This window comes from Aythya marila, assembly GCF_965140915.1.
Source record: "Aythya marila genome assembly, chromosome: 5".
Lineage (NCBI taxonomy): Eukaryota > Metazoa > Chordata > Aves > Anseriformes > Anatidae > Aythya > Aythya marila.
The window spans coordinates 37,370,161-37,382,959 of NC_139046.1; the positions used below are offsets into that span (position 1 = coordinate 37,370,161).

The window sequence follows — 12,799 nt, forward strand, 5'->3', positions numbered from 1 at the left end:
CCTCCCACTGCTGCAGGGGTCCCAGTCGTCCCAGAAACAAACAGAACTCGGGAGGACAAATATCTCCTTTCTGTTTCATGACATATATCTCTTACACTATGGTCTCTCCACAAACCAAGACAAGACCTGTCACACAAATAGTCCCCTTTAAAGGCTTAGAATGACCAGATTATATAGAAATTTTCTATCCCAAACCATAAAACATCAAGTAGATTAGTCACAAACTATGAAATGAAAAAAAACAATGCCAGTCTTCCTGTAGAAATTCTACTTTGTTGGGAACCATGCTGTTACCGACATAAAAATCTTCTAAGAAATGAACTACTCTTCATAAAACTTTGATATAAAATATTATAGGTAATCTAGACAAATTATGGTGTTTTGTTTTTTCCTCCTTTTAAGTTCTGGGAAAGAATACCTCTTCAGTACTCTGTCACAGGTCAGCTCTCGATACAGATGAATGCTACGGGTCATGCAAAATAGCTTTTCATCGGAGTCAAAATAAGTAGGAAATCTGTTTCCTGCTATCTCAACCAACCTATCAAAAAAACAAAAGGCGTTACACTGAAAAAGGAATAATGTGAGGTAATAACACACAAAACATTCACAGAACAAACAAAACAAATCTCTGAATGATAAGTAGATACCATGTAATAATGGCAATCTTTTTCAAAGGAGAAGCACAATTTAGTACTCAGACTGAAATGCTGGAAGTCAGAACATTTAGATTGGTTTCCCAGTGACGCTAGCCAGAGTCAATGGTACACTTGGGAAAGACATAATATGCCCATACACAAAAAGACAGCACATCTCCAGCAGAAGGAAACTGGAAAGTTTACAGTACTGAATGTTCTTCAGTTACAGTACTGAAAGTTCTTTCAATTTTGTATAATATGTTCAAGTCAACTGCTATTATCCTATTTTAATTATTTATATCTAAGTAATAATTTCATTTAAATAAATGTACTCTTCAACCCAAACCACCTTCCCTTCCACCTTTACTTTGCATTGAAATCAGAAATCAGTTCTTGCGTCAACATAGAAATTCAACAAGATGATAACAAACAGAAGATCCATTACAAGATCCAGCCAACGCAGAAGTCAGACTGCAGAGAACCCCAATTCACCAGCAAACACTTATGCAAGCAGAGCATATACAGCAGGTATACCTGCCAAAGTAAAAACCTTTTCACAGAATCTGTCTTTAAAAAGAAGAACAAGGTCATCTGGATTGGAAATTTCTACATTGAATCCATTCCCATTGTGCTGGTTCCCACTTTGAAAAAAGAGCTTATAAAACCTTAAGAAAATGTACTTTTAGAACATAGCAAAAAATATCAGCATTGTGTCACAAACTGAGGCTGCCTGTTCCGACTACCAGGCAGCTCCAGCAGAATCACAGAATGATTCCAGTTGGAGGAGATCTTAAAGACCACCCAGTTCCAGCCCCCCTGCCATGGGCAGGGACACCTCCCACTAGACCAGGTTGCCCAAAGCCCATCCAGCCTGGCCCCGTGGCCACAACATCCATCCATCCGGATAGCCCAGGTAAAACTGACATACCATAAAATGATACAACTGAACAGTTTAAATGGCAGTTTCGCTGACATATTTAATGTGTGATTTCATGACTAAATATTGCCCACTACCTTTTTAGTAAATTCATGACCCTTCAAAATCTTGAATTACAATTATCAAACATACAAGTGTTTACTACCATGGTTGACTACGGAAATATATCAGATAACTGGTGATAATACACTTTTCTATAAAAAGAAAAAACTCACATTAATGTAAAATTAAACAATTTACTGATGAGAGGTCAACACTTTAAATTGACCTGTACACATAGAATCGAGGACACAAAGGCATACATTTTAGAAATGCTGAATGCCTGCAAATTCTCCTGAAGTCAGTGGAAAGAAGTTCTGTGCGTGTGAACACAAGGCAGCTTTATCTAGGTCCTTGAAAACGGGTCCAATAATTTAATTTTAGAAACTCATAGTTACAATCTGAGCACTGTACATTTCCCTCTCCCACCCCCATGGAGATTTTATTTTTGAGAACAGACATGGAAAGTACTTAATTGTCTCTATTTTAAGCATCCCTATCCCCTAGCTCATGTGCTTGAGAAGAACGACATCTGGTGGATGATACCTGGACACACATCTTACTGGTTAGCTTGATGCTGTTTGAACCCCTTTCACTAAAATCCAGAAGGTTAAAAGCCGTTTTAGAAAAACTCTTAAATCATTATTCTTCAGCTTTAACATTTAAGCACAGCGTTGTATTTTAATCTAAATCTGAATAAGCAGTTTCAACACAATACCCTCAATTTCATTCATTTGATGCATTACTTACTACATCAAAGCTTGTCCTGAGCGGCTTCCACGGACAGGATTTTGTCATTACATTTGCACAGTTAATTAATAGGAAGGAATATATATGTCAAAGAAGACCATTACATAAATTGACTTCAAATGACACACCACAATCTTACTAAGATCACAGTATTATTTGTATAGTACGTGCAGGTTCCAAATTCTTTCAGATCGAAATCCCATTTGTCATAAATCCAAAAACTGCACAGAACATGTTCTCTGCAACCAAGGCAGAGGCCCATAGGGTGGAAATACCTCAGTCTTCTCAGCATTAGTTCACAGCAATTTGCACCTCATGTTATTCCACAAGCAATAAATATAGCTGGACAGTAAACAGAATGCATTATTTTCAGAACTTCTAAACAAGCTTGGTATGTTTTCAGTTAATTGGCTAGCTAGAGTTGAACTGAATTCCTAACAAAACTGACAACAACAATTTTAATTTCACGAGTGAGTATGGCCATTCCATCTACTTGTCCCAGCATCCACATTCTAACAATGGACACTGCACTGTTACAGCTTTTTATTCCACAGCAGAAAATATATACATATATCAATTACAGAAAACAGTAGCATATCTTAGAAGACCAGCCTCAATTCTGGTCACTTTTTTTAGCATTGTTATTAAATTGAACTAAGCTGTCATGTCAGAGAATAAGAAATAGCGTATGAAAGTTTATGGAAGCAGAAAGCTCCCTGCCCTGAACTAAGACCTTCCAGGCAGAAGGACCAGAAAAAAACAAGTGCCTTTTAGCAAAACATAAAACTAGCCAATTTTATGTAATAACTTTATAGCAACAGCAAGACATTACAGCCAGTACAACAGCTACAACTTAGCAACTCTCAGCCCTAAGAGGCACCAGATATATCAACATTCTTCCTGGGCTTTCTGATGGAGACTTTTGAGTTTTTCACAAAAACATGGTCAGATAAATGTCTCCGCTGAGTCCTTTAAAATAAATTTCTGGGCAGTGAATATTTGCCCTCTTACCTGAAGTGTCTTCTCCAATAGCTGACTGACCTCATGGTCAAAAAGTTTCTCCATATACAAGCAGCAAACAGCAGCATAAGCAAAGACCCATGTACCTGCACACACCTCTGCCCAACAAACTGCCAAGAGCCCGTTTGCAGCCCCTGGGAACAAGTTACTGACACACATCAGCTCTTGTCACTCTGGGGTCAGGATGTCACTCCCCAGAACAGAGTACGAAGCCCACCCAAACGGCACTGAGCAACCTGTGAAGACCAGGGCATGCTGCTCTATCAAATATAACCTTAACGCACCATCAACACGAAACTGCAACACATTTGAAGTATAAAATACAGCATGCCTGCTGAAGTTATACTGAGCCATCACTTCCAACTGAGCAATTTATTTTCTCATCCTTTGTAATAATGTACTTTTTGCTATGTTTCCTTTCATCTTGCTCTAGTTTCAACAACTTCATTTCCATGTCCATCTCTTCTCCTTTTCCTCAGCATTCATTTCTAATCAACAAGTCTTAACTCACCCCTTAGGTCCCACCCTTTTCTGCTATCTACATTCCAATTACCTGGAATAAAAAATAAGCTGAATACAAGAAGGGGACATCATCTGCTTTTGCAAAGCCATTGCTTAAGGCTTTTTTCCTTCTCCTTTTCTATTACACTTCCAGTTCAAACTAATTCAAATTTTTGTGAAATTAACTTGACAGAAGTAGGGTTAGAAGCCCTGCCTTTTCATTCATAATAGATTAAACAAAGCATTTAAACATCCCTGATGTTTATATGATTACACAACGTAAATACATGTGTTTAGATAGTCTAGATTCAGGCCACAAGTGTAACTACTATTTCACTTTAAATCTCTAGATGGCTTTTCTGCCCATTTTTCTACACAAAGATGACTCTTGTACTTCTTGTCAGAAGTCTTCTCTCCAGAGCCCTAATAACTTGAGAACTCACTAATTCTGTAGAATGGTAATGGAGGAATAAACATTTCAAAAACATCAAATTTCTTTGTGATTCAGGAAAGTTGGTAGCTGAGCAGATTAGTGCTACCTCTAATGAAACACTACAGAATGATTTCAACGGTTAAGCAGTTAGCAAGGCAAGAGTGGTAACCTACATGCCCATACATGCTTAACTCTCAGCCAGATGCAGGATATGTCTCCTGTCCATTCTGCAGCTGGAAAATATGGTCAGTGCAGAGCTGAGCAGTTTCTCTTGTGTGAGTAAAGCAGATGTTAGGAACACCATAGATATTATAGAGGGAAGGGAATATCATACTGCGTGGCTTGCTATGCACGTAGGGGAGAAGTGAACTTACTGCAGAAGGAAGTGAGAAGCACAGAGGAAGGGCAGGAGGCCCCATGAAGCAGAAGTAGGACAGAAATCTGAAGGAAAACAGCCTGCGTTAGTCCTAGTGTTCACTGAAAAACCTCCATGTTCCTTGCACACAAAATGCTGCACCTTTACATCCTCAAAACCTTCTTGCTTACTTCACAAACAAAATTGCAAAGAAAAATTTCAATATAGGACTGTTAAGACCATTTTTAAATTAGAGAGTCATCCATCTTGCCATATCACAACTGGAATCTGCAACATCATGCAAACTAGGAAGGTAAATCATTCAGTTTGGTGATTTTCATCATCTAGGGAATAACTGCATATAATAGATGAATGCTTAATAGCTACCATAGGTATATATGTTATAAATGCTTGATTATTGCTCAGAAATAATTGAAGGCTCTAACATAAAAAGCAGTAGAGAAGTTGGAAGTGTGCATGTCAGAATTTTGCATCTTACCTTTCAGCACTGAACGCAGACTCTGTATCAATGTATACCACAGCCCCATCCAGTCCTCCCATGCTTACAGGTAGCGTAGCCAGCACACTCATCATAATACAAAACTGAGTTTTGCCACAACCTGGAGGGCTTGTTATCTGTAACAAAAAAAAAAAAAAAAAGATTAGTAACACGAGCAAGAAATGTCACACTCATTTTACCCTAATTCTACTTTTAACTGATGCCCATCAGCCAGAATGCCTCAACTTCTGCTCCTCTATTTACCAGAGCAGACAGCCACAAAAAGATAGAATATGAAGCCCACAAAGAGCAATTTGTAGTTACTTTTGGATCTGTGCCTTGCTTGTGTCTAACTCATCACCACCAAAGAATAAATAATTGTTCTTCAGATGCAGCATTTGCTTACACTTTCTTTTCTACCTTCCTCTTTCTACTTTGTTGTATCTCATATCTGAGGTCCCCTACTCTTCCCCTCCTCTTACTCCCTAATGGAGCCACAGCCAGTTACCCTGCATCTCCTCCTCTGTGCTACCTTCTAAAATAGAGCAGAATTCAACAATTCCCTGTTGACATTCACATGACATCAAACGACCTTTAAAGCTGCAAAAGAAATCAAAAGCCATTGAGTTCACAGATGTAAGTCATTGCTCAGAAATTATCATTACCTTGGTTACAATCAGGTGTCACCTGGAAATCACAAGGATGATAGCTTAAATCCTGTGAAGTCTGAATGTGCAATATGAACCACACGTATACAAGCAGAGAGACTTTATCCTCCCCAGAGACTACCCTCATGCTACAATGTAATAGGAAGCAAGTTTTAGCTTAGCATACTATATGAAATTTACTTTACAACATGTGTTTTGTCATTGGTGTTAATTCCCTATCACCATATTTTACCATGAACACCATTTAATGATTCAGATCTGCATGCCAATTTTAAGCTTTCACCTGTGCTTACTAAAAGCTTACTGCAGTTAAGCAGTATTCAAAAAGAACATTTGAGTGAAATGTTTCTAGTATGATTTTGATCCAAGACCAAAACCACAAGGATCAAAAGAACACATTGCTTGATGAGATCCCCAGTTTCTGAGAGCAAGACTTTTTTGTACTAGAGATGGCACTAGGCTGTTCTTTATCCACAGCACATTTTAGAGATGGCAAATGAATCCCAGGCCCTGTGTTCAGATAATCATGTGTTCACTAGTACTACAGAGCTTCTAAATAGAATATCACACTGCCACTGCTTCTGGGAAGGGAGATGATGGTGTTTTTAATAATAAGATGGCTGAAAAAAACGTTAATAGAAAGTAGAAGTGAATTTAGGCACTAAAAATTTAAACTGTTCTCATTCCAACCCCAGTAGGGACTAAATAATAATGCAACATAAGCCTGTCCAGGAACTTAAACTACAAAATCAAGCATACCCCTTCAAAATACACAGCACTGCCATAACATTTGTTTGGGTTTTTTTGTTTGTTTGTTTGTTTTTTTTTAGGTTGTGTTTTAATTTAAAAAAGAAAAATTCTTACAGCTGACACACAGATCAAATCAAATTGATTTTTGAGCCAAAGTGCACAATAGATTTTAAGCACAAACACTGTTGCACCTCAGTATACAATAACATTGCTATGGTTGCACTTTAAACAGCAGCAGCCTGATGTGGAACAGGAAATTTACAGGGAAATACTGAGGGACTGCATTAGCTACTGTCATGTTCTTTAGTTAAAAGCTCTCTAATCACTTTTGTCTTTAAACAAGGCCTGAAAACCAATCTTATCAGTCAATCCACTTCAAGCTTCCACACAAGGAAAATATTAGATGACTTAAATGATTAGAAGCACACACTACGTTTAGCGATTACGGATCAGGAATTAGTCATATTTATGCAATTATCCATCCTCCATCCATCATACTTAAGTTACAAAATGCTGTACCAACAATAGCTGCCACATTTTAACAAAGACCCAAAGCATATATAACATTTGAAGAAACAATACACATTTCTTAGACTGTAATAGTCAAGGAGTCTCACCAGCTGCTTCTAATTAAAATTTGAAATGAACAAGAGAAGGGCATCAATCCAGTTGCTAAATTAAAATATTTGGACAACTGTGAGGAGACCTCATAAAAACATTTGTAGTTTGAGCCCTGCCTGGGAGGTGCCTTGGAATTTATTCAACATTTATTTCAATGGTTGATGCAGGAGTAAATTCAGCAGAGATGCTGTAAACGTGTCTGAGAATTTATGTATCATGTCAGAGAAAGACAGGGAATATTGCTGTATTAGCTAGTATAAGAAAGCAATCCAGTGGAGGAAGAGAGGATTTCCCTTCCCCAAAACAAGAACAATTCATCTTTTATCAGCATTCCTTTAAAGGGCATTTACATGGAATTTAAAATAATCCACAACGAACACTTTTAGTGAACTATCACATTTTTTTATGGTTACCACTGTTTCAGTGAATGTTTTGATCAATACAATCTTAGTTCAAAAAAACAAAAAACTTAAGTGCCTGTAATGCAATTTGAAATGAACGTCTGCAAAAAGCTTGCTCAGTTTGCTCGACTCTGAATTTGCTTTGAAAATGAGAAGTCTGCCAGACAGAAATGTGAAGACTACAACAGTTTTTAATTTACCTCTGTCTAGTAAAATATACTTTTATTTTTCAATAAGCTATATATTATTTTCTCTGGCTCTTCTGTCGGGTTTGAATCAAGTCACAAGGAGCTAATTCTTCGTCAGCTACCCAGGGATTAAACTCTTCAATATTCACGAAATCATTACTTTAATTTTTCCTCAGAGGAGTTGGCCAAAAGTTCTGACATCTGACCACAAAGTTTCAGTTACGATTTAATTTCCAACTTAAAGCCTAATAGCGGTTTGGGGAAAAATGGTCTGAGACAGTGAAAGGCAAATCAAATCCCTCTGGCACTCAAAAAGCACGCGGCTTTGGCTGTAGAAGATACCAGCAGAACTCGACCCTGTGGCTCATGCATTCAAATTCCAAGTTTCCAACCACCCTCACTGCAGGGTAAAGTAACAGGAAGACGACAATTTAGCCCCACCAGTCAGGAAGTGTTACACACAACACACTTTTCAAGAGAACTTCTCTCAGACTTGGAGCATCTGCCCATTAACAGAACTACCAAAGAGCAATCTGCTGGTCAGCTATGCTCCAGTAAGTTACAAAAGAGAAAATTAGAAAGACTAAGCTCCAAAATTGCTTGAATCTAAACAGAATATAACTGGAAAAGCATTCACAAGCTACTGTACAGCATCAAAACAGCGGCAGACACTTGATAGCATTCTACTAAAATTTCATCTAACGATCACAAAGAAAGGTTGCTGCCAACTTTGAGACTACTTCAGATCTCATGACTTTTGAGAAAACGCCTTTAATAAAGCCTGATTCTGGAGTGACATTAAGTGGAAAAAAAAGTTCTGCAGAGTCATTTGTTCCCTGCCTTTATGGTTGCTCATAATACGTTCCCTAATCACTTTACAGACTTGGCAAAAGAAAATAAAAAGAATTGAAAAGAAAATAAAATGCAATTTATTTATTTATTTAAGACATTGTTCCTAAGTTCATCTTCTAATTTCTGATGTCCACTTAGGTCTCTAAAATATTTCTGATTGACAACACCGATGCATATTCCTGTTTAAACTGGTGTTGACACTGTAACCGTGACCATACTACACATGGAAAGGCTTAGTGCTTGCAGTTCTGGTCCGATTCATGAGATACCTTGTGGAGATGTCAATATTTCAATCACTTAGTGAGATCACATACGCAAGATAACTTGATTAGGAAGATCTCTGCCTTTTTAATACAAACATGTTAGAATACGAAAAATCCAAATCTTTTGTTCAGAGAAAAACTTTCATATTTTAAAGTGCAAAGGCTATCCTAACACAGCAGTGTTCTTACAATAAATTGGCAACGAAGCTAAGCCTAAATATGAACAAAATACGAATTCTGACACATCAATGTAAATTCTTGGACACAATTTTAAATGTTTTTATGAAGACTTGAATGACGTGTAGTCCGGTACAGCATATACAAAAATAAATACTCGGAACGTTTAAAAAGTAATATCCCCTCGTTACATAAAAGCTTAGAGTTCCCACTAGAGCAGGAACTGTTACAGTTTAAACCCAGTGCTGCTTAAATTCCAATATGTTTGAAGTCTCTATTAGATTCATAAGCGATTTCTATCTGAGATTAAAACCTATTGACTACAAGCTAGTTTGACTACAGGGCATGGAAAAAAAAATATTTTCCTCATTATAACATTTTGCAAACTTCTCACTTCTACTCCTCTACTGTGGCAATTTGCAAGTTGAAATTTGACAAAGAAAAACATTTGGTAAGGATTATTAAAGTGTCTGAGGAAAAAATGGTTTCAATCTGTCTGAATTCAGAGCATGAGACACATATAATATGAATTTTCCACTCATTTCAAGTGCACAGATTAGTTCAGAACTTTACTGTAAGAAGGCAAATATGGCCACATTGCATAAGAACAATGTCCATCTAGCTCTGGATTCTTTCTCTAAAAAGGGTCTAAAACAGATGGTTGTGAAATAACATAAGAAGAGGGCACGCACCCATTGATACTCCCTCCAATGCAGACATTTCTCCATTTCCATTTGTGGTTCACAGACTTCTTAAGCCATAGATTGTGCCTTTCTAGTTTTATAATACTCAGTGACTCCTATAAGCATCTATACAAATCCTGTCCTTCCAGATAATAGAAGCTGCACAACCTATTATCACTTTCTGCAAGGCAAAAGAGATTTAAAGTACAAGAAGATGTAGCGCTCCCTTCTTCTGAAAGGAAAATTCCAAGCAAAAAAAAAGTAGTATTGCATTCAAAAGCCAGAGAGTGACTGTTAATAGCTATACATATGCTATTTGTAGTATTATAATGTATGCACATATAATGCAAGCCTTAATTGCAGCGTCTTTTCAGAAAAGAATGCATTACTTATTTGTTGTAACGATTAGTTATACTTATATATAAAAGCTCTGTAATTTTCATGCCTATCCACTTGATACTTCTGCCCTAGTTGCTCCGCATGCCTTTCTGAAAACCCATGACTTGCTGAAGTCAGAGTGAGTAGTTATTAAAATCAAGACCGACTCCCGATCCAGTACCTTGTGCTCTGATCACTAAACCACACTCCACCTTTCTCCATAAAATCCACGCAATAATCTCCTCTTTTTTTCTGGGCAAATTTTCACTCATTTTTAATAGCAAAATAGGTCACCAAATCTACTTTTCGTTGTTGTTTTCTTACTTAACAGGTTGCAGAAATATACCGAAGTGTAGCCTTTATGAATTAAAAAGCCCACACTTCTAATCCAAAATTTTTGTTCATTGTGTGTTTAATGAACCTAACACAAGGTGGTCAAGCGTGTAAGACTTCTAGGTGTGGTGTGCAACTACAGTAAAGTACATTGGAAAAAAAATTACCTCTGTGAGGGATCCACAGGGCACTCCACCATGCAAGACTTTATCCAAGCTATGCAGTGTGGTGGATAAAAAGGCTGAAGAGGGATTGACAGACCTCCTTACTTTCATTTCATAAGCCTACAAAAGGAGAAAAAAACAACAGAAGATTGAAAAGCGCTTTTTTTTGTTATTGACATAGAAAACTTGTCACATTTGCTTTTGTTAACTTAGACTGACTTAACATTTGCCAATAAGTAAACAATTCCCATCTTCAGTTACAGTCCCCTCTTTTTTCATCACCCTTCCTTGCATTTATATCCCATTTATAGCTCATAGAACAAATTTCAAAGTTCACTGTGTCTCTCTCACCACAATATTAAATAAGGTTTTTATAATGACGTTTCAAAAGTTCTCTCTGTTCCCATTCAATGAGGCTTGCTTTCAACCCATAAAATTCCAGCTTTTACATAAGGGAACACCGTGTTATTAGTGACCAAATGCAGAATATTCACAGTGAAACCTAAAACCAAGAATTCCCTGGCCAACATTCATTACCAGTTTGAAACTACCTGGGTTCAAGGAAAGGTTTGCTAAAGATTCTCAAGTCTTTGAACAAGTCTTGGCTTATCCTTTCCAGTTTTGAGAGGAAGGCAAGTCAAGAAGACGGGTACAGAACTGAAAAGAGTTGGATTTCTAATTCTTCTGCTAACTAGAACTGGTCCAAGATCAGAATTTAGTTCATAAAAATTATTTTCATTTGGGAGACTGAATCAAATCCAAAGAAGAAATAAGAAAATGGAAGTGCTGATCTGGAAGCTCCAAAAGCTGCTTCTGAAAGAAACAAGTCCTCCTTGCACCTTGCAGACCTCTGCTAAAACTAACACATTCCTCAATCACTGAGCATCAGGCATTTGATTTTAAAAGGAACAATGCAAGATGTAAAAGTTGTTGCTCCAGTCACAATTAAAAGTTCCCAGAGGTTTCAGACTCCTGGCCTAACGAGACACTCTTGAAGCCCTGTCACAGCACACTGCTATACCCTAGCATGACTAACTGCTTGAGAAAACCTGATTTCTCTAACCTTGAGAGAAACACGGGCATCAGATTTACCCCAGAAATTAAAGGAGATTTTCTGTATTTCTTGGCCTGTTCTAAAGTTCTGTTACCAGGGCTTCCAGTGTCATATTTGGACAGTATTTTCCCTTTATTCATAATTACTTTTACCTATTTTTTGTTTTAAAGGCAAAGATCTTGTCAAACCTTGCTACATCAATCATGATGTTACCTCAGTCACTCTGACCTGAGGTCCATTTGAAATCCAGCATATGCAAAGATTCAATTCATGCTCTTTAAAAACAGCTAACATCTCTGGTTCTTGAAGTGCAGCGCTGTATTGTATGCACTTGCTCATTTGGTCATCTATCATGTCTTAACAGTTCTTGACAATTGCCATTTGATAAACTTCAGTGTCTGCCAAGCTTCTCAGCAAAGATATATTTTAGTCCAAAAACTTGACTGAACAGTGATACATTAGTGATGGGCAAAGGCAAGTGCTAGAAATCTACTTAACACGCTTCCACCTATCTTCATTTATTGATGATTATTAACAGTTATCTGTATCAAACTAAAGCCCTCCACAGATTTAAATATTAAAGTAGTACCTTGTGCAGTCAAACAGACACCACAAATCGAGATCACTCCATTCCCAGATACAAAGATAAGTGACATCATTTAGCTTTTTCCCCAGACAAAGTATTAAAAAGAGAATCAACACAAACTTACTGTCTGCATTTTGGGAGCACAAGCGAGGCTGACTTGACGAAGAAGTTTTTGCACATTTCTGTAGCTCTGTCCCGTCACTTTCATTAGCTCCAAGAGCGAAAGACACAAAAAGTCCTGAAAGAAGATAAAACAGTTCAGAGACCTAAGGCAGAGATTGAGGCTAGGAACTACCCTAATACAATTTATACACTACTAGCATACATTTCAAAGGCCAGACTTGCCACTTGTGCTGTCTTATGCAGTATTTTGTTACACCTCCTCTACTTTTTTCTGATGCCAGTCAGGCTATACCAAAAGGAACTGTATTCGTATATTAAAGCACAAAGCATCAGGGATTAACAATTCAAGAACTGTGCAAAGAAGTTGCAACATAACACTTCTCTGCCCA

The 12,799-nt window shown here is 37.5% G+C and overlaps 1 protein-coding gene across 8 annotated transcripts in view; it reads right to left on the reverse strand.

Moving 5' to 3' along the window:
* Window positions 1-12,799, reverse strand: part of RAD51B (RAD51 paralog B) — a 458,335-nt gene that overhangs the window by 406,243 nt on the left and 39,293 nt on the right. For all 8 annotated transcript variants that reach the window (XR_014317663.1, XR_014317664.1, XM_082762401.1 and 5 more), the window contains 4 exons: window positions 12,412-12,525; window positions 10,651-10,767; window positions 5,170-5,306; window positions 419-538 (listed from right to left, as the gene is read on the reverse strand). Coding sequence is in view for 6 of the 8 variants with exons in the window: in XM_082762401.1 (XP_082618527.1) it covers window positions 419-538; window positions 5,170-5,306; window positions 10,651-10,767; window positions 12,412-12,525 (488 nt within the window). In the remaining 2 variants the exon portion in view is untranslated. The remainder of the gene's footprint in view (window positions 1-418; window positions 539-5,169; window positions 5,307-10,650; window positions 10,768-12,411; window positions 12,526-12,799) is intronic.